Source organism: Buteo buteo, chromosome 2 (genome assembly GCF_964188355.1).
Source record: "Buteo buteo chromosome 2, bButBut1.hap1.1, whole genome shotgun sequence".
Taxonomy (NCBI): Eukaryota; Metazoa; Chordata; class Aves; order Accipitriformes; family Accipitridae; genus Buteo; species Buteo buteo.
The window spans coordinates 15,688,159-15,714,805 of record NC_134172.1 but is presented as its reverse complement, the minus strand read 5'-3'; the positions used below and the strand labels follow the sequence as shown (position 1 = coordinate 15,714,805).

At 39.0% G+C, this 26,647-nt stretch overlaps 1 protein-coding gene across 13 annotated transcripts in view; it reads right to left on the bottom strand.

The window, feature by feature from the left end:
• The window catches only part of PARD3 (par-3 family cell polarity regulator), a 462,776-nt gene that overhangs the window by 297,093 nt on the left and 139,036 nt on the right, over positions 1-26,647 (bottom strand). For all 13 annotated transcript variants that reach the window (XR_012652929.1, XM_075046174.1, XM_075046081.1 and 10 more), the window contains exon 3: positions 7,738-7,918. Coding sequence is in view for 12 of the 13 variants with exons in the window: in XM_075046174.1 (XP_074902275.1) it covers positions 7,738-7,918 (181 nt within the window). In the remaining variant the exon portion in view is untranslated. The remainder of the gene's footprint in view (positions 1-7,737; positions 7,919-26,647) is intronic.

The following is a 26,647-nucleotide window of genomic DNA, read 5'->3' as shown; positions in this document are numbered from 1 at the left end:
TATCCACGGGGCGGAGGAGGGTATGCATGGGGCATGCACTAGCTGTTGCATTGAACACAGGGTAATCCTACAGAGATTATGACACAGAGCCTCCAGCATCACGACACTCTTCACTAACTCTACAACACCCTTCATATAAGAACATCCTGCTTAGGACCAAGTGACTAATTAAGTACATTTGACAAACTCTACATCCTCTCCTGTTGGTAAATAGTCTGCAAGTCATTTATGTCAGTAGTCCACACACCTCCCCGACCAATGCTGTTGCCTCAAAGCAAAGCAAAACACAACCAGGATACAAGTTACTCTCGCAGACTGGTGTTTCTGGATATTAAGGATGCCTTGAAGCATACTGTTTTATCACATTTCAGAATAAGTACCTATAAACACTGCACAAGTGTTTTAGAAACTGTTGGATAAAAAAAAGTGTAATAGGTACATATGCATCCATAAAGTAAAAAATTTCACAGGGTGGCTGTCTGTACCATGAAAAAGTATTCCCTACGCATTTCAGATTCATGTTCTTTTGCCTTCACTGTGCTCCTTCTTGTTTGCTTACAATGAAATAACAAGAAATAGAGAAGTAATCAAGAAATTATCTATAGAAAGAGCTATTACACTTACTGATAAATGTGTGATCACAAACTCTTTTGATAAACAAATACCTTTATCACTATGGGATTAAACCCATGATATCACAATACAATGGACTTGAGCAGCTACACTGTAATGTTTGATTGGATAAAATGGCATAACATTTTTGTATACATAAAAATACAGTTCCCTTAAGGAAAAAGTTACCTTTCATTTAAAGAAGGGGAAAATAAAACCCAGCAATACCACCACCACACACATGCCTATCAAAACATTCTCAGAATACAGCTGTGATTTCCATAATAGCTTCTTGTTCAAGTGATCATTAAATCTATTTAAGATGTCAAATTTAGACTAATATCCAAACCTGACTTCTTAAACTATTCAAATTCAATACTTCAGATCTTCATAACCCTTCCTTATTATCTCTCTTGTACTACATTCTGTAGCTATGGTACAAAATACCACCAGGTATCAGATACAATACTGTATTTTTATTACCACCCATTATCAGTACTCAAAGATAGAAGCCCTCACCATATGGAATCACATCTTGAAATACCCCATGATTACTTAGGTTTCCCCTAGAGAATCCAGTAAATTCTAAAATTATTTACTTTATTGGTTTCAGGGATTTTTTAATCCTACTAGAAGCTACAGTATTTTGCTTGATGGTATACTGAGAAGATTGAAGATATTAAAGGTTAATTTAGAAACTTAAGCAGTTTAAAATCCATTTGTTTTTACAAACGTGTCACGGCCTCATCAAAAACACATGGTTTTTTAACTGCTCAGCAATCCCAAATTAACAGCAGAGCACTACGCTTGGAGAAAACACCAACTGGAGATCACTCAAGTCAAAACTGTGCTGTAGAAAGAACAAATATATCCTCATGGAAGAAAGCAGCACCTGGTACTGATTTTTTGATTCAATAACTCTGGCTTTAAAACAATCACATCCTTGATAGAGCTACAGGGATAAATGCAATAAGAATTCCTGAACGGCAAGAGCACCAGAAGGTAAGGAAACAGACTTTGCTAAATCTTCTCCTTAAACTCTGATGCATGAGAAACCTTCCTTATTCAGCCACCAACAGTTCGGTGCAAGCCTCAGTTCAAGGTTCTTTTCATATTATCCAACATGGTAAAGGAAACATCTGAGAACCTGGCAAGGAAGTAAAAGTGGGAATGATGGTTAGGAAATCTTCTGGAATTCATTCCTGGAACTGCACTGCAACAATGGGCACCTGAACACCGGCTGGTCACCAACAAAAGTTCCTGACTGAGGAAACTCACTGTGGAAAGCAAACCTGACCCAAAGCTTGGTGGAGCTAGTGAAAAACCTCCCACTGACTTTAACAAGCATTGCCTGTAAAGCCATAATCTTTTATTATAAACATGGATGACTTTCTCTACACTTTGTAAGCAGCTATTTAACCCTAGAGGTAACTCCATCTGACAAAGCTCCAAACATCTGGGGTTTTATGAAGTCATCTTTCTCTTCCTCCCTCTTCTAATCTCTTGCTTCCTTAGTTCTTTGACATTTGAAAATTACTTTATCTCAATATATAATCCTGACTCACAGCTGAATAAGGAGTCAAAGAGATACAAACAAGAATGAAAAAGTTTCTAATGGCCGTATGTGGGAAAGAGTGCTGAAACTATCATCACTTTTGAAACCAGAACAAATATGAACTCACCTCTGCAGTTTTTTGCCAACATGCTAACATGCAATGCTCCAAACCTTTAAACAAAGGAACTTAGAAATGTTAACAAATTAATTCTTAGAATATGCATTTGGGACTCTAGAAAAATGCTTGTATCAAATCAGTGAAGTGCCATATTTAAAACAGCAATTTTAAAGTACTTGAAATTCACATACTTATTTTTGTGCTCACACCTTTAACTGGTTTGCTTAGTATTGGATTTTTTTGAACACTCAAACTGTGAGATGCTAAGAAAAGACACATACATATTTACAACGGACACAAGAAGCAGCTCACCCATGGTTACCAAACAATCCAATGGCTTAGCCAGGGACAGGACAGATCTGCCACCGCCAGCTGGTTGCCTTCCTACCTTATACCACAGTGCAGGACAGCGCTCAGCAGCACACAGAACAGGCGTCTGAACCATTCCCACAAAGATTTGCTTGTTACATGAGGTGTAAAAACATTTTTTAGACTTACAGATTACAAAAAAATGGCTTTTTCCCAGGAAATGCCAACTGCCCTTCTCTTAGCTGACATGGAGAATGAGACAAAAAAAAAAAAAAAAAATACAGTTGAAGACTTGGACCCTATCAGTTTTTATATTCACTTAACTAAGTAAACCAGCCCTTCCAATGCTTGGTCATAGTCTCCAAAGCATCTTACTTTTGTTACTCTCTTTCAGCTCTCTCCAACTTGTTTACAATTTCCCCAAGTCTGGCACTATAACTGGTCACTCCAGCTTAAGTTTTCCTGCTCACAACTACTTCAGTGAGCCCACAACAGCATTTGCCTTTGATCCTTTGATGGAAGAGCATAATGCCCGGATGCACTATAATAATGCACTAGAATGCCTAGATCCATCTTGCAGTACTGTGTAGTTAGCTGTTCACTAGTATTGCCTTGCAAATTACTTTCTTCTTTCTAGATGCGGTGACTGCGCACATCTCACTGATTTCAAAGCAGTTTATAAATGTATGAAGTGAATGCTGAACTGAAACCTTGACATCCAAAGTGTTTGAAATTCCATCTTAGGTTTTTATGCAAACTCTATATTCCAGTTCAGAGTTATTAAAATACTGAATAGTCCTTAACCTAAGAGAGCCCTCAGGGACTATACTTGATACGTCCTACTAATTTGCCAGTGAACTTCCAAAAACTACTCAGAAAGCAGAGAGAGACCCACAAATTCAAAAAGGCAAGCAAGGTCATTAACTTTAATATATCAATGAATTTCCAGTGAAAGTCTGCATGTGTGCTCTTACCCCTAAGGAATAAACTTGTACTTATTGCAGGGTAAGAACACACATGCACACAGGGAACCTTAGAGCAACACCCATGCTAAGGGTAAACAATGATGTGAAGCTGCCCTAAGTACTTTGCTCCTCTGCACTTTTAGTGTATCTTCACAGCCAGCTGTGCACTCACTTCATAACTTCTCAACTAGATCTTTTTTCTTTCCCCACCATCTGCTTCTGTGACCAGAATATGAAACTGATGCCGAGAGTCCTAATAACATATATGAAACAGATCACTTGAGCAAATACACCACTGGAGCGCACCATTTCCAGCTAGCTCTTCGTAATTTCTTAGACTCCTCTGGCCAGCATTTCCAGGAGCTGCTCACCCTCCAGGCTTTAAGAAGAGCCTTGCCATTACCCCATATCTCCTTTTTAAGGAGCTGACACCCCTACCAAAGACATCCTGAAAACAAAAGCAGTAGTCTTGTAAAAGGCACGGTCAGCTGATCTGTGTCACACTGGCACAAACTAGCACAATACTAAACTGTACTAAGCTGTAAGTGCGCAATATGCTTGCACAACTGTCTGCTAACTATTTCACTAAGAACATCATTTACTTTTAAAAATAACTGCTTCGAGAAGCAAACACTTCAATTTGTTAATGATATTTGAAGTCACAGAATTACACGGTAACTTCAGAGGTTGGACAAGATCTCTGGAGGTCATTTGGTCCAACCCCTCCACACAAAACGGGACCAGCTAGATCAGGTTGCCCAGAGCCATGCTCAGACAAGTTCTGTCCATCTCCAAGGATGGAGATGCCATAATTTCACTGAGCAGCCCATTTTGCTCTCAAGGTAAAAATTGTTTTCCTAATATCTAACTGGCATTTTCCTTGTTGCAACTTGTGTTTGTTGCCTCCAGCAACAATGTGCCCATGTGAGAAGAGCCTGGCTTCATCTTCTCGGTACCCTCCCATTAAAGGGCTAAAGAAAGAAAGAAGGAAGATCCCCCAGCCTCCTTACTCTTCTCTACTTTGAGCAAGGAAAAAAAAGAAAAAAAAATCAGTCCTCTAAATCCTCTTAATATATTTTCCAAATAATGTTATACACTAAAAATGCTTTTTTAACCGTAACTGCTGAAACAGAGAGACTTGTAACATATAATCACACCAAGACCAAGAACTAAGACCACCCTTGACTATTTAACAGAGCTAAAAACTTAAAAGGAAAACTAGACAAAGAGATGACCCTTTTCACAATATCTCATGTAGCTGGAAAGGGATTTTATTTACAATATTTAAATGCAGTACTGTGAAACAAACAACTTGGTTCACAGGCAGTGCACCCGCTGCTGAACTGTCACTGCCTGACATCCTGTCTTATCTGCCAAATTGCTCATTAGGTTTGGCAATTTTCACCTGCGCCTCCAGTTTATATTTCAGCAGGGAATAAACATCAGTCTGCTTTAACAATCTTCTGCAGTGAGCTTCCAACCTCTTCTCAGAAAGCACGCAGGCACACACAAAAAATGCCTTGTGTACTGTATGCATAGAAAAAAAATGCAGCTCAACTGATGAAACACAATAGGAAGTTTAACTTGGGTAACAGAAAAGCAGTAAAAGAGAAAGAGCTAGATAAGAAACATAAATAAATCAACTGCTTGTATCGAATTGTGTTTTCACATTGCAAAACAACATAGGGGGTACAGAGCCAGCCTCATTTTTGTTTCCACATTTAGATGGGAAGATTCAATTTGACACAACCCCCCCACATGCAAAGCACAGGCTGTGTTTGTGCATGGGAAAAGAGGGAATCCAGATGAATATTACTTTTCCAGCTGGACCTGATCTAGCTAACCTTTCCCTTGCTGGGAGAGGAGCGACGGCGTGATCTATAAACAAACAAAAGGGGTAGCATGGCAACCAGAACAAAGAGAGGAAAATCTCAGCAGGCCCTTAAGCCCCAGCCTACTGCGCTGAGATTCTGCCTCTGAAAAGAGGCTGCTCCGTACCCCTCGGGTGCAGGTGAGCAGTAGCAGAATGGCACAAAGCTACGCTTCCGCGAGTGAACTGCTGAGAAACAGAGCCCAGCTTGCGAGCAAAAAGCACCAGAGATGTAAAACAAAATGTCTAAAATGCTATAAACCAATTTCAGATGGAATACTGTTTTTCATTTGTTAGAAGTAAAATATTCACCGCCAACCCTGCAATTAGCTAGAAAATTACAATAATTACAGCAATTTTGTATCCCATCTCCAATCCAATTAATAGATATATGACCTTGTCAACATGTAATAATCAGGATCTGCATCTACCACAAAACTGGATGGGTTTTATTTGCTGAATAGAACTTACACAGTAAGAAGATAATTATTTGAAATACTGAGAATACCATTTGTATGCTATGCTTCACTTCACAAGTTATAAAGGAAATACAATAGGGATATTATTTCCATTTTCAATGTATATTTAAATGAAATTCTTGAAATAGGTATTTTTAATATGAGATATTATTACTGGACTGGGATTCTAAGCCTGTGGTTTGGAACATTTAAAAACAAAATATATTTAATTGTCAACATAAAAAAAGGAATTAGCCAGATACGAGAACATATCTGATTTGTGATAACATATTTATGACAAATTGTTTCATATATTTTATTTTTGTGTGCTTTTATAAAAAGTATCAGAAGAGCTATAATTCTTACCAACAGTTTTAAAAGTCTTCTGCAGTTCTATAGACCTTTGTCTTGTAGGTTCTCAAAACACTTTTTGGTCATTTTAGCAATCAATGAAGAACTAGCTAAGTATTCTCTGTATTTTCCAGAATAACACTGAAGATAATATATCATTGAATGTATCATTGAATTTTATCTGCACTATATGATTTTGATGCACTAACATCAATGTATCATATAATACACCAGATAAGCACACTAAGGAGAAAATGTGTATGTATTTGTCTGCTCTAACCCCTGCTAAATTGAGAACCCAGGAGGACAGCTTTTTGGCTTATGCATGGAAATGAGATATGCATTTAGCTGTGGCATACGCTACTGACAGCAAAATGGAAGGGTCCTGAAATTCCAGGATACTTCTTTATTCTGCCATTAATCCCTTCCCTAATTTAATTCTGTGTTGTAATGAAGCATAGTTAGAGCTTCAAAGGATACATGTTCAAGTCTATGTAAGCTAATTGTTAAATGTTGTTCCCTTAATTTTATAGAAAACACTCTGGTACAAAACCCCTCAAACTTAATAGTGTGGTAACTTTTCCATTTGCATTTTACCTGATTACTTAAACACAGATTTTATCCATTAAGAGAACACCTACAGAAAAGTAATCTCTCGGGAATTACAAATAATTGTTTAAAACACTGTATCTGTAGAATATCAAAGGACTGATACTAACCGCTGCTAAGAATTTTCTGGAGTGGAGTTACTACTTCAAAAGTTCAGTGAGCAAAATGATAGACACTACACCTAAGAGGGCATGATGCTTTATACAACATTGTCTTGTTTGCTTGATACTTTTAACAACAATGAAAATGACACAGTAAATTTTGTTGCATGATTTTTCTTCTTAGTAAGCTGAAATATTCAAAGATCCTGCCTGAGCAAGAAATGTGATATATAATTCCTGCTTCATAGTTTTGTAACAAATGTTCCCCATGTTGAAATAAACAAAATAAAGGGATGTTCCTCGCTATCGGTTCTGCTTTTTAAAGATGTGTATTTTTGCAACACAGTAAACGCACGTATCGGCAGGTGTTTTTATGGAAAGGTGACAAGCATAGCCTAGCAACATTGACAGGTTTAGTAGAAAGTGCTCTTATCTTTAGTTTCTTTTTACCCTTTTCTTCATTAAATGGAACAAAACCGACAAACTGAAAATTACACTGTGCAGCAACTGCATTTGGAAATTTTGCTGTGATTTCAGTGTGAGGACAATTTTAAACTGGCAGCACAGAAGGAGCTTATTGCTCCTAAAATCAGTTTATAAATAATTTATTAAAACAGAAAGGTTTGTTTACTTGAATGCAACGAGCATTTACGCAGTTTCTCAATTCCGATCAGCTTTCGATAAGGACAGATAATGAATCATTTTACCAGCAGCATGAATAGGTAACAGCACTTGGCATCCTCATAAATTAAGATGAAACACGTCAAGATACCGAGGACATTTACTTACTTGCACGAAGGACTGATGGAGTGACTTCAATTTCACTTGTCGCTTGGTAAGGCTGAAAGGCCGATGCTGCATTGGAGCCAAGCTCACTGCCAAAAATCTCCGGGCTTTGCGTGCCTGTCGAGCTGGCGCTGGTGCCATCACCTCCATGGTGTGGATCTTGCTCATCAAACACAGCTACAAGCTGCAAATGACAATTTAATCTACTATTAAAAAAAAAAATCTTTCAGCAACATCAAAGTGCCATTGTAGATCAGCATTTCATCATTTCTTCCCACCAAGGAGCAAGAAATGTCTATCAGCAGAGACACAGATCAATGCCTAGATCACAACATCATCAGCCCAAGGAAAGGCTGCCATTAATTGGATAGTACAAAGGGTCAACAGCTCTGGCGGGACATGAAACCCATCACTGCAAGCCGCAGAATGAATGGCACCAAGTCAGGAATGGAAGGGTTGCACCTTCCTTGGCAAACCACTTCATTTTACCCAGCAATGCAGAAAACTATCCGAGTGCCAATCGATGGCTGTGCACTGAAATTTATCACTTGTGTTTTGACACCTCTATATGCATCATTACTACAAACTTAAATCATGAGCAAAACCACATTTTTATAGAATAAAAACACACAATAAGAAATTACATTAATACACAATGAAAGCTGTAGACAAAATACAAAGCCACCTGGAAGTGTTATAATCACTACAAGTTATCATCTACTAATCTGTCACCTATTAATTTATCATCTATTAATATAATTTAAGTTAGGGGCTTCCCTTGCAAAATTTCTTTTGTCAAAGTTACAGAGATACTTCTGTATTTGTTTGCAATTAGCTTCTCCAAGACAAGCCTAAGAACTCAATTTGAAACTTAGCCAAGTCACTAATTTAATAAAGATTTACTAAATCTGTGTTCAGTGTTGCAAGGGAAATAGGAAAAACATCATGGTGGTTTTTGGTAAATCTGAGATATTTTTTCCACTGTAAATAAATGCTTTTATTTGAAATAACTAATTTATCCCAATTTATCTTTGGTGACCTAGTGAAAGAGAAAAGACCAGCTCTTATACACATTTGATTTTAGAAAATTTTCAAGATGGATAAAAAAGTTTTATGGGTAACAGCATTCTGCAGCCTATAAATTAATCTATAATGTAATACTTGAAAGACATTTCCAAGAAAGCATTAAATTCTTCTGTCCAAATTGGTAGGGTAAATGGAGCAAATCAACTTAAACCCACGCTGATCTCTGCAAATTGTTTATTTTTTTAGAACAACACTTAAAACTTCGTATAACCTAAAGGAATTGGAGACGTCATTTTCTTTTTCTCTTTTTTTTTTTTAAGTGAATTTGACATCATCTCGTCCTTCAGATTTTAATATTAGTCCCTTTATTCAAATCTAACTTACACAAACATCAGTAAAAAAACCTAAAAACGCAACTGTAAGCCCAAGAGGAAACCATTTGGGAATTCAGCTTTTCAAAGTACTTTCAGGCATTAACTTTTTTATTAACACACAGTTTTGAAACTGCAGAGAGTAGCAAACTTCTGCCAGTAATTCCATACCTAATGCAAGTTTAGGCTCTGACAGGCACAAAACAGAAGGAATGAACTGGTAATGGGTAAAAAGCCCATGCTCTCCAGTGCTATTTGAAAGGCAGGGAGCAGAAGGAAAACGAGGCTGCAATTGCAGACAGCTAGAATGTGTTTTTAACATACAATTCATTATTTTGTGCTTGAGAAGTCTATACAAAAAAAAGAGACGTGACAACACCTAAAATGTCAGTAGCTCAAGAGTATTGGAAATTTAATTTTCTAACACATTGTGAAATACCAATGCTTACAAAAATTGAAGCATATTTCTCAAAAGAAGCACACTTTACTCATAACACTTTTACTATGTTTTATAACAAGCTAATTACCAATCTCCATTAACTGAAAATAAATTAATCCACAAGTGAAGATGTGTAAGGTATTAGAACAAAACACAAACAATGATTTAAGAATTCTAGGCATGAAATATCAAGTCTTTTATCTCCTTTGCATGGCATGTATCAAGATAAATCCCCAAATGACATTCTGTTCCTTTGAGGCTGATTGAAAAATATTACTCAATGTATGCTGCTGCAAGTATTTTATATACATTTTTATATATATATATATATGTAAAAAGGTACGTGCATATAAATCTCTATATATGTATGTTCTACTTTAAGTTGCCTCCAGCTTTTTTTGCCTATTCCAGACAGTCTACAACCTATGACTTCAGAACATCTAAAAACCATGTTTCTCATTTCAAAGCTTAGCTTTTGATCTTACGTACTTTTGCAGTTATTCACCGTTTTGACAGCATCAAACCTTCAAAAGGCTTCAGTTCCATTAAAAAGCATACCAAGTTGTAACATTTTTGCATACAACATGTGAAGAAACACAAGCCATGTTAGTCTTCTCCAAATCTAATTAGAGTTAGGAATGCAGGTTAGGAAGTTCATTGTAAAACAACGTTACAAAAGTACACTCATTCCTCATAATGAACTAGAAAGTCTTTGGGACTGGAAGACTTAACGTGAATAAACAGTGTTGGATCTTGATTTCCAGAGCTTGGTATGCCACTCTGCAGATGATGAGCTCATAGGAAACAAGGACAGCCAAAACATCTTCCACTGTATTCTGATATCAAGAATTCATTTCTGATTTCTCCAACACATTTCATTTAATTAAAGGAAATTCTTCGACGAAAGGAATTATACTTTTGTATCTCTGGAAGCCCAGAAATCACACCTCAACTACCATCTTTGCAGGAACAAGAAACAAAACAAAAAATATCTGAAGAGACACCTTACAGCTACTTAGAAAAAAGCTGCAGTAGGTCACTGGACCTACAAAGAATCCTTTGCCGCAGGAATCCAAAGCAGTAAACACTGCTCTATGCCAGGGAAACAAATGGCCTGTCAGTCAGATGCCAGTCTTGTTTAAAGGCCAAAGAGATGTTTTTAACTTGGCAAAGCATAGAACGCAGATTACTAGACCAGCTTTTATCAGCCTTAAAGTCAATGGTAAATCTATGGTATTTTGCTAGGCTTTAAATATCAGATTTACAAAGAGTAGAAAGCAAAGATTACTATCTTTCCTGGAAGCAACATAATCTTTACTGTAGGGAGACTGCCTCCATGTTGACCTTTTTTTTTTTTTTTAAGTAAGAAATAAATTACTGAAATTACCATAACCATGCACAGCGCCAGTTTTCAAATGCAAGGAACTGCATACTCCTTTCCAGAACCACTCTATGATTACTTCCAATACCCGACATGAGCTGTGCCTCCTGTTCCCTGTCCTTCAGTTTTAGATCTCATCACTTGCAGTGGGAGAAACTCACCATACCATCCATTCTTATGCAGAAGGGATGAGCAGAAGGGCTGAACAAACCATAACAATGCACGAAGAAAGACGAAAACAGCTTAGCTGTTCAATATTAGATCAATACTAGCTCTTTAAAAGATATTCCACAAAAATTCAGTAAAAATTGGAGCCATTTGGCTTATTTAAATCCCTTTTCTAAAAAAAAAAAAAAAAAGAAAAGAAAAAAAGAGAGAGAGAACCAAAGACCAAATATCAACAATAGTAATAAAATATTGTTAGTAAGTAGTAAAGTAATAAATAATAATAGTAGTAGTTATAATAAGTTATATCCACCCCCCATTCCATGGGACCTGAGCTTGAATGTATCAAAGATGTGAAAATATGGTTAAATAGGTTACAGCAGTTTTAGTTACCCAGGGTAATAGGACACAATTTGCATTTTCCAATCACTGAACAAAAAATCTTAAAATGGGAAATAAAATCAAGTAGCAACAAATCACTTTGTCTTCCCATAACAAATTTATTAAATGATAGGCTTAATTTAGACTGGCATGTTTACATTTCCAATTATAATATGGCAAAAGCAACAGAAATGAGGTTTCAATACAGATCCACATCCTTCATCAATGTAAGCCAGCACAGGAAGAACCATCAGCTTGAACAAGATAAGAATTTGGTCCCCAGTGTAAGCATATACTAGTTTTTCAAGAAAAATGAAGTTTCGGATATTCAGTAGCACTTTCAAATATAAAGACAGCAGCTTTGTTCAGATCACAACTTACGGAAAGGTTCATTCCATTTCATCAATGGAATTAGAGTAAGTCATCGAAAGGCTAATATGCATGAACTAAAATACTCCTACATTTTAAACTCCAGCACAAGAAATATAAGTAATCTTATACGAATGATCAACAAAAGATACAACTTTTTTTTAAAAAAAGCAACAACATTCAGTGTGACCAAGAGCCATACAAAGAACTGCAGTAAAACTCAACAACTACCCCAGTGGTAAAAAGTGTACTTTTGATCTTTAGTATATTTTAAGAGGAGGGGTTTTTTTATTGCTACCATCATCCTCCGAAGACCAAAAAAAATACAGGAGTACAGTTTAAAAACCAGCCACTAACTTGACTCTCTTCTCTTTTGACTCATAAAGACTCTTTCTACAGCAAACAGAAAAAGAAGGGGGAGCAACATAATTTAATTCTTTTTGCTAAATATACTAGCTTCACCAAGCAAATGGCTTACAAAGAAATGATTCTACAGCCTGAGATACCAAAACAAAGTTTTACTGAGACGCCTTTGGCTTTCAGATAGGAGGAAGGCATTCCAGCAGATCACTGCATTCAGCCCTCTATAGCACATCTGACCAACTTCCCACAGCACTATGTTGTACAGAATTAATTACACTCCAACCTTTAGTTCTTTCTGAAAGAGATACCAGGATGAGCTTCTCTATTGCTCTGTCTGGGAATTAACATATCATACTAAGCAGGTTATATTTGCTTAAATAAATAAAAAGCAAGAAGACCGATTTATTTTAATATTGACACAGCAGCAGCAGTCTGCATTCCAACATTAATTATTACAATTTCCATCTATTCTAAGGTAATTAAAAATTAGTAAACACATATGCATTCTCAATTAATAGATTAGATTAAGTACTTGAATGTTAATTAACTGGATTAAAAAACTATTCGCACTAGCAATGGTTGTTTACATTTTCATTAAGTACTAAGACCATATAAAACAATTCATCACTATCAAATGGTGCAATCGGGTTATCTCTCTCTAGCACAAAACCAGAAATCCTTCACTTCACAGAAACTCATAAAGCTAGAAGTTTTTCCTGTATTTTTCCCCCACTATGACAAGTAAGATGTCAAAAAGATCACTTAAATTTTGCATATTCCTAAGTATCTGTCCAAAATTTGTTAACTCTTTTGTAATATTTATTGAAGAATCTGATACTGCCTCATGTGTAGGCACCAGTAATGATTTCAGACTTATTTTAACATCAGTTAGGATTACAGCTCTATTCTCATGCTAGAAAGATAGTAAGTGATCCTCTGGTTTTCACATCCTCTGCACCTCTTGTCCACTCCTTTTAATTCAGAATGAAACTGAAATCACTTATCTTTTTTAATGATTAGGAGCCATTTTAAATATCTGGTTTCTTCTCACCAGAAGGACACTTATCAGATAATTTCATACAAGGACATTCCCAATTTGTTCCGCTGTTCAGGGACCAACTGCTCCATAGTCGATCTGTTGAGCAACCAGAAGTGTCTCGATTCCCCTGGCTGAACCATGCCCTTCCCCTCCTGGCCCATACAACAACTTCCAGATGTGGTGTTCTCTTTCACAGCTGCTATGGTCTTCTGGCATTTATGCTGCACGTCTCCTGCAGGATGGCCATTTGTGTACGAAACTGCCTTTCACACAAGTGATTATTTTTGTGCTTCCAGCAGAATAGTGAGCACAGCTCTTCTGTAGCAGCTCCAAGTGACAGAGCAGCTCAACACCCACCTCTGGTGAGGCACCCACATTGGCAAGAATTCTGATTCTCAGTTTATGTTTAATAACTGAACTAAATAACTTTTTCACAGGAGACTTTGGTCCTTGAACAGAGAGATTTTGATGGTCCAAATGAGATTCTAAAATCTAAATTAGCCTTGCCAACATATCTCCACCTAAAACAGCTGCTTCAAGCATTTTCTTTAAAACCTGATGCCAGAGGGTTAAGCCCAGCCCTGTCCTGCAGTCCCAATGTATAGGTCTCTGTCTGCACACACTTTCTGACAGCCACCTGATGATCTGCTGATGTGAGAGATTTCAATCACTCTCAGAGCACTGCCATATACTTTCAGACATGTGCAGCAAGTATCTGGAAAGAAGACATGGAGGAGGCTGGCAGAAAATTTAAAACATGAGCATCACTGGCATCCTTTCCTCGGCAAAAAGACTTTTCCAGTCTTAAACAAGCCTGTACAACGCACCTGCATAGCAATCACAGAACTGACTACGCACATCCTCTGCAATGAGCACAACCAAAGTAAACTGCAGGAGAATATGAGCAGATTTATAGGGTTGGCAAAAACCACATGTACACAAAGCAGTCTGCGTATTACTCAGCCCATGTTACAACAAGCCCATGCGGAACTACAGAGTATTTGTTTAATATGGCCCAGCAGTAAATCAAATTTCAGCTATATGGCACCTCAGACTCCAAAATATCCTGAAATATAAGTTGCTTGTGAATGAACAGACAAGTGTAAGAGGGAAAAAAACATAAATTTGGGAAAATAATTAGCACAGGAGTAGTCAATTATCATTCAGATATGAAATAGACTAAATATGAAATCAATTTGTAGGCTTTCTGATGACTGAACTGACTTTACTAGCCTCATGGCAGACCCAAATTCTTATTATTCCTTGAGCTTCACTTTTCTACATGGCTCATTAAAAACCCATTTAAATATAACTACTGTTTCAATGAACCAGTGTAAGAGGAAATACAGAAAAAAAAATGGACATTTTCACAAATAATGCAATACTGCCCACAGATACAAAAAAAAAAAAATCAGTTGGCAAAAATAGCAGCATCTAAGAAGCATTCTGTGCTATATGTGCAACCTGAGTGTCCGCTCAACAGACTTACAGATCACCCAGCATTTTAGAAGGAGAAAAGGGGCAAGCACAGTTTTAATTTTAGACAAACTGTAATACAAAAAACAAACCTTTATAATTTCAAGAAAATCTTTACCTGTCCTAATTAATCAGCTTCAGTCATGAAGCCAGAACTAGCTTTTCATAACAACTTTTCAAACTAGTGTAGCTAGAAGGGAGCCAAACAACCAATAGTCTCGTAATAACTTTACTGCGTTATTGCTTTGGGAAGAATAAGGACATATTAAGGGTCACATTCTACTACCAAATTAACACTTTGTATTAGATCTTCTGTGGATTATACAGAAGTGTAAGCTCACATGGAATCACAGAATAACCTGAACTGGAAGGCACCTCTGGAGATCATCTAGTCCAAGACCCTGTTCAAACCAGGGTCAGTGAGAGGAGGTTGCTCAGGGCCACATCTAGTTGTGTTTTGAATAACCCCGAGGATGGACACTCCACAACCTCTCTAGGCAATCTCTCCAAGTGTTTGACCACTCCTGGTTTTAAGATTCCCCCCCTCCACCCCCATATCAAGTTGAAATTTCCCTTGTTGCAACTTGTGCCTGTTGTCCCTCACACTACTACGGTGCACCTCAGAGAAAAGTAGCTCCATCTTTGCCACACCTGATAGAGGGCAGCTATACCAAGAATGCTGTGCCTTAGGCAACCGCACAGCCATACAGCACCCCTGAAGGCCTCCCTTTCCCTGTGATGGTCTCCACCCCCCCCAATTCACCGTGGTGGCCTCTGGCTGGGCCATCACGGTAATGTCTTGCTTGTACTGAGGAGGCCAAAATACTCCAGAAGAATAGAGAAATAGTCACTTCTCAACCTGCTGCCTACAGGCTCACTCATATAGCCCAGGATGGAGCCAGTCGTCTTTACCACAAGGACACACTGCTGACTCACGCTCATCAGGTTGTCCACCAGGCCTGTTCCTACCCAGGCAGTGGGTCCCCAGCCCACACTGATGCGTGGGGTTATTCCAGCCCTTACGCAGGACTCTGCATTTGCCTTTGCTGAACATAATCTGTCCCCTCAAAACCCCATGATATAAAATAACCACTGCTGGAAAATACATCACACATCTCTTCGAAAGTCATTCTCAAATCTGCTGACTAAGTAAACGCTCTTCACTTTCAAAGCTCAACATAACATGACAAGTTAAATCATACTTGCAAGATAAGAACTCATCTATTGATTCAATTAATTTTACAGGTAGTTAAAAATCTTCTGCTTTCATGATTCTTTAAATCTAAGAAACGATTCTGAAGTAAATATACAAGCTTTTTATTAAAATATTGCTTTTGATTATTCATTTCCTACGGCACTTTGATCTGAGAAATTCTAGAACCAATATTAAATTGCAATCTAATCTTCTCCCAGTAGGAATTAAATGCAGTTTTAGGTACTATCCTGTAATTTCCCAGACTTTTAAATATTTTTAAAATATAGTTAAAACTTTAAAATATTTAAACATATTAGTTTAATATTACATACATTTTAAAGACTTTTTCTCCCTTCTCCCCTCTACTGGTGAGCAACAGACTAAAAGCAAGCATGACTATGGCACCCTGGAAAGTAGTTTGTGTAGGTTCTGTCTGAATTGGTCTCTACTTGGCCTCCATGGGTTAAGTCAGGCTGATGTTTAGACCAAGAAATAAGACAATAACTGAGCAATGTTAAAAGTATTACAAGGGCTATTAGAGGTAGCTGCCACTGAGCTGCCTGTCAGGTTGGCTGGATTTGCTTTTTCATGACCTCAGACCTTGAATACACCAGACATACCACTTCTGCATAACGTACTGAACGAGACTCGAGCCGCCAGCCCACGTGTGCGGCCCAACAACCACAGGTACATACAGAGCAGCGTTGCGGTTTAGGCCCAGCCGGTAACAAAGCACCAGGAAGCTGCTCGCTCACTGCTCCCCCCCGCCCACCCCAGCACGATGAGGAGGAGAAAATATAAAGAAAAACTCGTAGATTCACACAAGAACAGGGAGGGATCACTCACCACTTATGGTCACAGGCAGAAGAGAGGCTCAACTTGGGGAAAGAATAAAATCAATTTAATTTACTGCCAATCAAATCAAAACAAGGATAATGGGAAGTAAAATCAAATCTTAAAAACACCCACCCCGCCCTCCTTCCCAGCTCAACACCACTCCCGGTTTTCTCTACCTACCCTCCACAGTGATGCAGGGGGACGGGGAATAGGGGTTGTGGTCAGTTCATCACACCTTGTCTCTGCCGCTCCTTCCTCCTCAGGGGGAGGAGGACTCCTCAGCCGTCCCCTGCTCCACCGTGGGGTCCCTCCCACAGGAGACAGTCCTTCACAAACTTCTCCAACGTGAGTCCTTCCCACGGGCTGCAGGCGGGCATCTGCTTCCCTGCTCCCCTCCCTGGGCTGGGGGGACATCCTGCCATCTCACCACGGGCTGCAGGGGCATCCCCTCCTACAGCGCACCCCTGCACGCTCCTTCACTGACCGTGGTGTCTACATAAGGGGTTCCTCTCACATTCCCATCTCCTCCCCTGCTGCAGGTTCCCCTTCTTAAATCTGCTCTCCCAGAGGCGCTACCGCCGTCACCGATGGGGTTGGCCTGGCCCAGAGGCGGGTCCGGCTTGGAGCCGGGGAAGGTTCCAGCAGCTCCTCACAGGAGACACCCCTGCAGCCCTTCCACCGCTACCAAAACCCCACCACACAAACCCAAAACAAGCACCCACAAACTGATTATCCTGCAAAGTCCTTCTGACCTGCTCACCCGGCCAAACCTACTGCATGGACACAGCAAGTCCAACACCAGAGCTGGATCTTGGACTTCATCACCAGCTAACTTCCATGGCCAAAGAAAACATCTACATTTGTCGTCTCCTACAGGCAGACAACCCAGCAGCCCTGTCCTACATGGCCAAAAGGCATTGCTGGCAGAAAGAAAAGTAGAAGCAGTCTACATATCGTGAACCTTACAGACATGGGGAGAAGGACATAGATGCCAGTAGGTGGTTTCTTTTTGGTAGGGCATAATCACCTGGGCCAGGAACAGGTAGAAGCTCCAGTTCCTTACATTAACTCATGCTCCTGAGTGCTGTATTTCTGCTGTTAACTTTAACCACGCTAAGGAAGGCTCCACCAGCAGTATGAATTAGCTACTGACCCCAGCCTTCTCAATGGAGATAATGACTGAATGCATTAATCAGCACCGGTACCCACAGCTGTTAAGCTACGCCCTGGCAAAAGAGTGGGCAGTGCCATCGCTGCACTCTGATCTCTAGGAGGGTGGGATCAGCCGTGCAAAACCCAAAAAAGCAGAAACACTGCAGATGCATCTCACTGCAAAAGTGGTTTGATTAAGATTATGGGGTAAGAGATTCCAGAGCTTGCAACTAAACACAAAATGACTGCTAAAATGAGAGTGCAAGAATAGAGAAGAACATCCTAATTTCTTTTAAACAATCTTTTTTTTTTCCTTTGATGCTTCTCAGCAAAAATGAAGATATTACACTTAAGAGAGAAGTTTGCTTTCCTCAGTTGCCACAGTCGCTCCACGCAGCAGGTACCAAAATGCTTAATTCCATGCTCATTTGGGCTATGATAACAGCTGGGGAAAATATCTCTGTCCTAAATTAGAAAGTTTTTCAATCATAGGTTTTTTATCATGAGATTTTTGTAATGGGTTCTTCCTTCACTGACTCTTCCTTTGAAAGCATATAGAGTATAATGCTACCATGTTATTTCCTTAAATCCTCATTTTATACTGAAAAGATTTCTTTCAAAATCCCTTTGTAAAAACAGCCCTCTTGTTCAAGGCTAAGGACGTACTCTGCAAAATTACCACAATATATGATTTACCATGGTATCTCCTTACCTCATTTTGAAAAGAAATAGGAAGAAAATATAACTATCCTGGCTTTAAAGAGGTGCGTAGAGAAAGCATGGTATCAGAAGAGGGAATGCTATGCTTGGAAACTAACAGGGACACATCTGAGCACATGAATAAGCCAATTTCATCTCCTCCTTTTTTGATCCCTCAGCATAAATGAATGTATGCAAACCACACTGAGGACAATGTTGTTAATATTACCTTAGAAGCCATTTTACATTTTTAGAGTGCACTATAAAAGTCTGCCTCCTTTTCTAAGAGGACAAGGCTCAAAAAGATACCCTGACTGTTCTCCATGCAGCTGAGCTTGTGGCTATGGGATGACTCTGCAGGTCAGCAGATTTCCAAGTCAACAGCACGGACAATACAGGAGTTCGGTATTTTATTTCTGCCACAGAGGTCAGCAGTTAAGCAGTGACGCTATGCAGTAAGTAATCCAGACACTGGGTTATTAGAGGGGCTGGTGTCACACAGCAAGATATATTGCTGAAATAAAGATGTATTAAATCTTAACAGTTGTCTCGTCTGTCATTGGGAGCTGCAGCCCTTGAGTACCAAGAAAAAAATGGTTTCAGAAACTTCCAAAAGGACCAGGCTTTCCATTCCTCAGTTACAGCATCAAAACAGCAGCATTTAAAATCTAAGATTTTAATTTCAGCTGAGGTACAAAAAGGTACCTAGTTAGTTAAAGCACAGGCCAATCTTTGCAAGCTTATTAAACCTCAAGAAAATAGATTTTGTAAAATACAGCTCTTCATTTTAGATAGTGTGTGCTGTTCAGTGTAATTTGCATGCAAAAGCCAGGAGAATGTGATTAAAAATACCCATCTAGAGACACAGATGAAAAACTTCAAACATTTTCTGATTCCCTTCTGTTCCACTCATTATTTCAATACCTCACTACAACAAAGGAATAGATAACACTTGTCCTTGACATTAGCCTAAATTATCTTCGGTGTGCAATACAATACCTATTAAATTAGGCTTATTTTAAATCAACGTCAAGGTCTGTTCAAAAGATAAAACTCTGTGTACCTTTTGCCTTTCGTGTAACACTTGCTTGTTTCCCCCCAAGAAACTTTTCAGAGGTCTTAAAAACAGCGAGATGGGGATTTTTTTTTATTTTTTTTTTTTAACTAACTTCATTGTCTAGTATTGAAAAACGTCAAAGAGAGAGACATTTACCTCTGGCACTTTAAAACAACAATAACAATATTCTTCATTTTGTGCATAATGACAAAAATAATCAGCACATTAGGCAATAATTCATGCCTCACCTTCTTTAAATAAGGCTCTAAAAAAAATCTGAAGTGCAAACGAGTGATTGTTCCCTTGTGACTAAAATGTTTTATTATTTTAAAATGTAACAATAGCAAAAACAATGCAACTTAACTTGCAGTCCATTAGGACTATACTTACAAAACAAAGAATAAGAGGTAACAGTCCAACAGCACCAGTCTGATGGCAAGCAACATGTACCAGGAGATCCTTGGAGGTTGTCCTTTCCTGTGGCAACCTCCAGGCACAGAGGACTTGACTCACCAGAATTATTACATGAATCTATGCCAGATAAGGAGCTCTGGTCTTAAGCAAAAGAAACCCATTAGATAACATCTGATAGTCTAGAAAGGGAGAGGAACCCAAAACTGCCACACTACAGTTCTTCCTAAACAACTTTAGGTTTTCTACAATCACGGGGATTATAGTGATCTCTATATACATAGTGATATAGGGTATTAATTAAAAATAGCCTGGTGCATCCACATCCGGATGTATATCCATCTACCATGCACTGTAATCTGCTAGGAGGAGATAGGGCTGGTGTTTATGTCCCACAAAACGCCAAAGTTAAACAACATAGTAACCGAGCCCCAGGGACTTTCAATAAAACCTAGGCTCCCAATGCCAAAACCATTTTCAAAATGATCTGGAGTCACATTTTCAACAATTATTTGGCAGATATGGTTGCAGAAAGTCATCTCACTTATTTTCTTCCCATAAAATCATCAGAAATCAGATGCCAAGATATTTTTGAAACTCTACTTTTAAAAGCTGCTTGGTGACTTTTCAAATCGGACCTCTAAATGCTTATGAAAACAAACACGAACAGAAAAAAAAAAGCAGCAGGAAGGAGTGAAGAGTAAGTAGGGAGGAACTCAGAAGGAAACTAGCTAACTAATATCATCACATCCATTTTCAAAACACATTCACTGGAAGTGAAGTGCTTTTGCTTCTGTGAAATGCAGGAATGAACAGGAAAGAAGATCGCTGATATTACTCTAACGATAGTTTGCATCTATCTGTCCATGATTCTTGACTACTCACTGCTGAAGCCTCCATTTCCTTGCAGCGCTCTCTTCTTTACATAGGGATGCAGCACTCAAGCATTATAACCAGACAGGAACATAATTAGAGACTTTTGATGGAATTATACTCCTAAATCATTTAGCGTGAAAGCTTCAAAGAGTCCAGCCTTATTTTCAGAACTTGTTTTGAAAATTAATTCCCTAAATTGCTGTGGAAAGTGGGACCGATGCACCTATATCACCTCAATGAATCAGAAAAACATTTTTAAAAAAGAAACACTCAAAAGAGAAATTACGTTTGTATGCACAATCATTTCAAGCTACTGAACTTGGGAACACACTATCATTCTTACATTTTACCTTGACTCACCCCATAACCATGAATGCATTTTCCAACACATAATATAAATGTCACCCAGGCAGGGGAAGGAGGTACAAGCATTGCCAAAACCCATCAGCTTCAATCTGTGGACAAGGACTGCACTGAAAACTTTGAAACAGAACCCTTCCATCTTGCAGATGTCCTCATTCCTCCGTGTCTCTTCTGGGTTGATCTAGCCTTTTTGTTTGTCCTCTTTTCTCTCCTAGAAAAATTAAGGTTATAAGTAGCTGGCACTCCATACCAGGGCAGCAGGCCTGTCTGTTTGAAGTGTCTATATTATATTTCATAGTGAATTCAAATATTGTTGTAAGGTTATTAAAATCATTCATGATTTTATCTGTGCCAAATGGATCATTACACTGTCAACACTCATCTTCATTATGCAAAAATATGCAGAACTTAACATCTTTTGTTGAGCTGGCAAAACAGTATATTCAGTAGTAACTCTATTTTTTATTAAATTTTCCACAAGGTTAAAGCGTGTGTAGAATCTGATTACCAATGGCTCCATTCAGAAACATCACACAAAACAAGCTGTTTGACTTGTGCAGCAAGAGAATATTTATTTTAAACCAACAAACAAATAAATTCTTCTGAGTAGTGCTCACTGAACTAATGGTGTTCTGATTCATTTATAGTTTCCTTTAATTTTTACTATTTTATATTCCAAAAAGCCCCAAATCTTTCAGAACCCCACATTCTCTTTCAAACACCCTTAAAAATATAAAGAATGGAAGTCTCTGAGGGCCCAGCACAAAGAAAAGTTGCTTTTCTTTTTCAGTAGCTGGGAGAGGCACGGCTATCTAAGTCCTTGAAAAACAGCACGTGTTTGGGAGGACTTTGTTGCTGAATTTCATTCCCTGGTAAATTACACAGAAAAATACAATCAAAGCAAATCAAAGAAGCACTTGCTCTGCTTCTACACTTATGGCATAGTTAGATATTTCATTAAGTTAAAGTCCATTTGAGTAAGATTTGGCGATTCTCTGCTGATTTGTGACTATTAAAAAAATTACTATTTTGCTTTCAAATATTTCCAGCTTAAAAATATTTTAAGCAAAACATAACCACAGCCACAGCTGAAGGCAGCTTGAGGAAGCTTGCTCTGCTTTGCCTGGCAAAGGACAAGCACGGCCAGCTCTGGAGGGAAGGGGAAAACAGCTGGGAGCAGAGGGTGGGAAAGCAAGAGGGGATAATATTAATACCATGGAGAGTATTAGGGCAACTGGGGCAGTTAAGGTTGTTTGGTATTTTTTAAAGTTGGGAGGGGAGGTTTAAGATTTTTTATTATTTTTTTTAAGATCATGGAGAATATTAGGGCAACTGGGGCAGTTAAGGTTGTTGGGGGTTTTTTAAAGTCGGGGGGGGGGGGGGGGAGGTTTAAGTTTGGTGGGGTTTTTTTTTCTTTTTAAGTGTTCTTCTATGTACACTTCACAATACTGCTTGATGGGAACTCTCCATAGGCTCCAAGGCTACCTCCAATCTCACCTCTTACCTTCCATTCCTCTCTAAATGTCTTCTAGCAGAAACAGAAGTAAACTTGGTCTGGTTACCTCTAATGTAAGAATTATTTCTTGGGAAGCTCCAGCCATCTTGAAATAGCTTTTCTGAGTCACTGCCTCATTAAGTCTTCATGTAATTCCTCTTTCTTTGTATTTCTCCTTTGAGACTTAATCTTTGCAATTGTGTGAACTTCTGGAAAACCTTTCTGAGGTGCAGTTTGTAGTTTGGCGCCACACAAAACAGGTGCATTGCATAGGGCTAGCACAGGTAGCTGGGTAAATTATGCTGTCAAAAGTGATTAACATTTAAAAGGGCTAAACAGAGGAAGCAGATAATACCTCCAAGATCTGTTTTTAATTAAAACATCCTAGTAATTAATATTAAAAGGCAAAGACTGAAAATCAGAGAGACCATAGCTTCTAAAGAGAATAGGTTTTATGCTTTTCATTAGGGGTCACCTTTTCTGATGTGAAAGACCACTTTTAAATTACCTGCCTCACTGGAGACCATTCACTTATTAAAACAACTCTGCCCACATAAATACAAAAAAATACGCATTTAATCAGAAACATTTATGCATTCATTACTTTTTCAAATGTCCTTGCTTTAAGATAATCTTGCCCCTCACTGAAAGCAAACCTTATTTCACAGTCTCTGTGCCTAATTGCTATATCCCAAATGATTTCTCTACTTTCCAAAATAATTACCAAACATTATATCATCTATGCTAAAGTACTAAAAGGGCATCAACACTGAACCCTGTAAGTAGCTAAAATGAATAGCGCATACCAGGGAAGTCTAACATGTGTAGCCTTTGCACATAAATCAAACTGCCTTACGCATTCTGACAGCTCCATCTAGCCACAGCTCCACAAAAAGCTCCAAAAGTAACTTTATCCCAGGCAGAATGAATTAATTTACATTCAGTACAGACCAGCTATTATAAAAACTCTTCTGGTCAAAAGTGTCATTTCCAGAACGACTTTACTATTGTTTAACATTAGATTAACACTTTCACAATCATATCTGTGCTTCGGGTTACTTGGGTTTCAGAGAAACATAGGATCAGAAAAGTCACGTCTTTAAAGGCCCCAAAATAAGAGCATCTGGATAATGTCAGTAACAGATGCTGGGATCAGAACTTGGCAGGAATTCCTGAGATGGGAACCTTGAATGTCCTGGGGAGAACACAGAGCAGAATGGGGTATAACCTAACAATGCAAAGCGCGCAGCGACAGAGTGGGAGAGAGGCGACGCATAAGACGTGCACATGTCTGATGGAGCAGATGAGCAAGAAAAACAGCAAAATAGTTGGCTGCCAGAAGCAGGGGGAAGGGAGGGGAAGCCTCCTCATTGTGAAACTCCAGCATCACCAGTTTACAAATCTGCAGCTTATGGACCAGCCTCTTCCTCACCTTCGGCAGCGCAGCCGGGCAGTGGGGCGTGGGCAGCACTGCTGCTGATCTGCTGCTGGCCAACTCCCCCAGCTACGGTCCGGTGTTACAGACTGCACGGTCCATGAGGAGGGCAGAGAGCAAAAGATAAGTTATTTATCTCCATTTTTTCCTCTTCCATCCACCGTTGACAGCTCTAATAATCTGAGATTCACCTTTCTGTACATACTGGGAGACTGTGTGCACTAGTGTAACAACAAACATCTTTCTCTGGAAAACTAACTAGCTAACTAGCTCTAGATATACTGCTCTAAGTGTGTGTGTGTATATATATAATCTCAAAATATTAAAATAATTGGAGGAAACGAACTCTCATTTCCTTACATATGCTTCTTACTGTCTACAATGCCAAACACCATTGACTTGGCTGGTGTAAAGACTAGGCTCATTAGAAGTGACCCAAGTTTCAGACACGCAGAATGGCTGTAACATCTTCCACTAAAACAGAAGCCACCACAGGGTGCTGAAATATACTTTGCTTAGACCTAACTTTGGGCACACACATTTGAAAGCATTGGCCTGCTACTGTGTGATGTTAACAGAGGACGAGGCAACGTACCTCCTTATCATACTATCAAATTTCTTATGAGAAGTGGCAAACAGCCAAAAAGGAAGTTTTTTAGTGTTTTGAGTTGTACTTACTGCATTTTACAGATCACTGATAAAGCATTTTGTCCTTAAGCTGATCTAAATTAAAATTTCAAATGCTGCTAGTTTACCAAGAGCATTTGAGGTTCAAATCCTATGCTAAGTCCCTTAAAACTCCAAGTGATAAATTCTCAAGTTTCAAATATGTAGTAGTTCCATTTTACATATAATTCCAGAATAACTAATGCAGAAGAAAAGATTAGTCCTCAGAGGTGAACTTGTGTAACTGCCTAAAAATGCAAACCAGAAATGCTAATCTGTCACACTGCTGTGCTCGTACCAGGACACACACAGATGTTTGCCCCAGCTAATGGCACCACACGGCCACAGGTGTCAAAAGCTCAGTCCAGACTGGAATTTTACTAAATTGCCTCAGAAATCACAGAGGAAAAACTGCAGTTCCCGCTACATGCCAGAACAAATGCTGCTTCAGCCTGGCAGAGGAAAGTGGCAGTGAGCAAAGAGAAACCAACAGGCAGAGAAGAGGGGCTGCACATCCCCCCAGCCCAGTCCACCCACCCTCACTGCCAACCACATAGCTGTTTTTCAAAACTAACCTCAGTAACAAAAATACAAATTCCACGTGCAGAGAAGGGAAAAAAAACTTTTCCACAAACATATATCTAATATTAAGGGCACGAAAGCAGAAACACTACTAGAACTTGAGAAAAAAACATAACCCACCGGAGCACTATTTCACTGCGTTCCAAAGACAGACTCACTTCTTATTCGGACTAACCACCCTACTTTGGATGTTATGGTACAGATATTTCTGAGGTGGGGAAAGTGGGGTAGAGTTGCATTGAGTGTTTTTGAGGATGGTTTTGGCCCCCGGACTAGATAAATAACTTTGTCAGAAAGGCAAATGCCGCCTGGACTGTCTCAGCCATCCCTTCACATTCAAACATGATGGAGAAATAGGAGGAAAAGGGGGGGGGGGGAATAGAGGGGGAAGAGAAGTTACACTGTACTGGAACATGATTAAAAATGATTTATCATACATGTCATTTCTAATTTGGCACTGATGATAGCTTAGCATTGTTCAATACAGGTATTTTATGATCTCAGATGCCCATTTAAAGACTGCATCCTCAATACCGCTCAGAGATGACTGGAAAATAAGAACACATGTGCCTTTACGTAAGGGAAGAAGAGTGTAAGCATTCATATAAAACACAGATATATCATGGCTCCATATACCAGTCAGCGGACAGGTAATGAACTTTTTTGTCTGGAAGCTTCTATATTGACAGCACTAAAAGGTAATGAAGGGCTCCAGGGTGGGAGCAGGAGGCAGCAGTACAGGCAGTGATGCCAAGGCAAGGGGAAGACTCACAGCCATGGGATGCAGGAGTGGGGGGTTTCAGGACCAGCTCAGAATGACCATACAGTGGCTGCAGCGCTGGAATTAAAGCGCACGACTCACGTTCACACGTGCTACCAGCACAGAGAAGGTAACAGTGATATATCTCAGAGTGGGCACATACAAAGCAGGCCCCTTCCATGGTAGGATTTAGCAGTTATTAATTTATAGCTGAAATTCAGGGAATGACTTGTGCTGAGGAGCAGGCGTGACAGTTGTTTCTTCTGAGGCCAATTAATTCTGCCCCAAAAAAAGCTACTGTGGCTACTTGCCCCTCACCCCCACCACCACTGCCAGAAAGCTGCAATCTTTATATACATTTCTGTTCATTCTTCA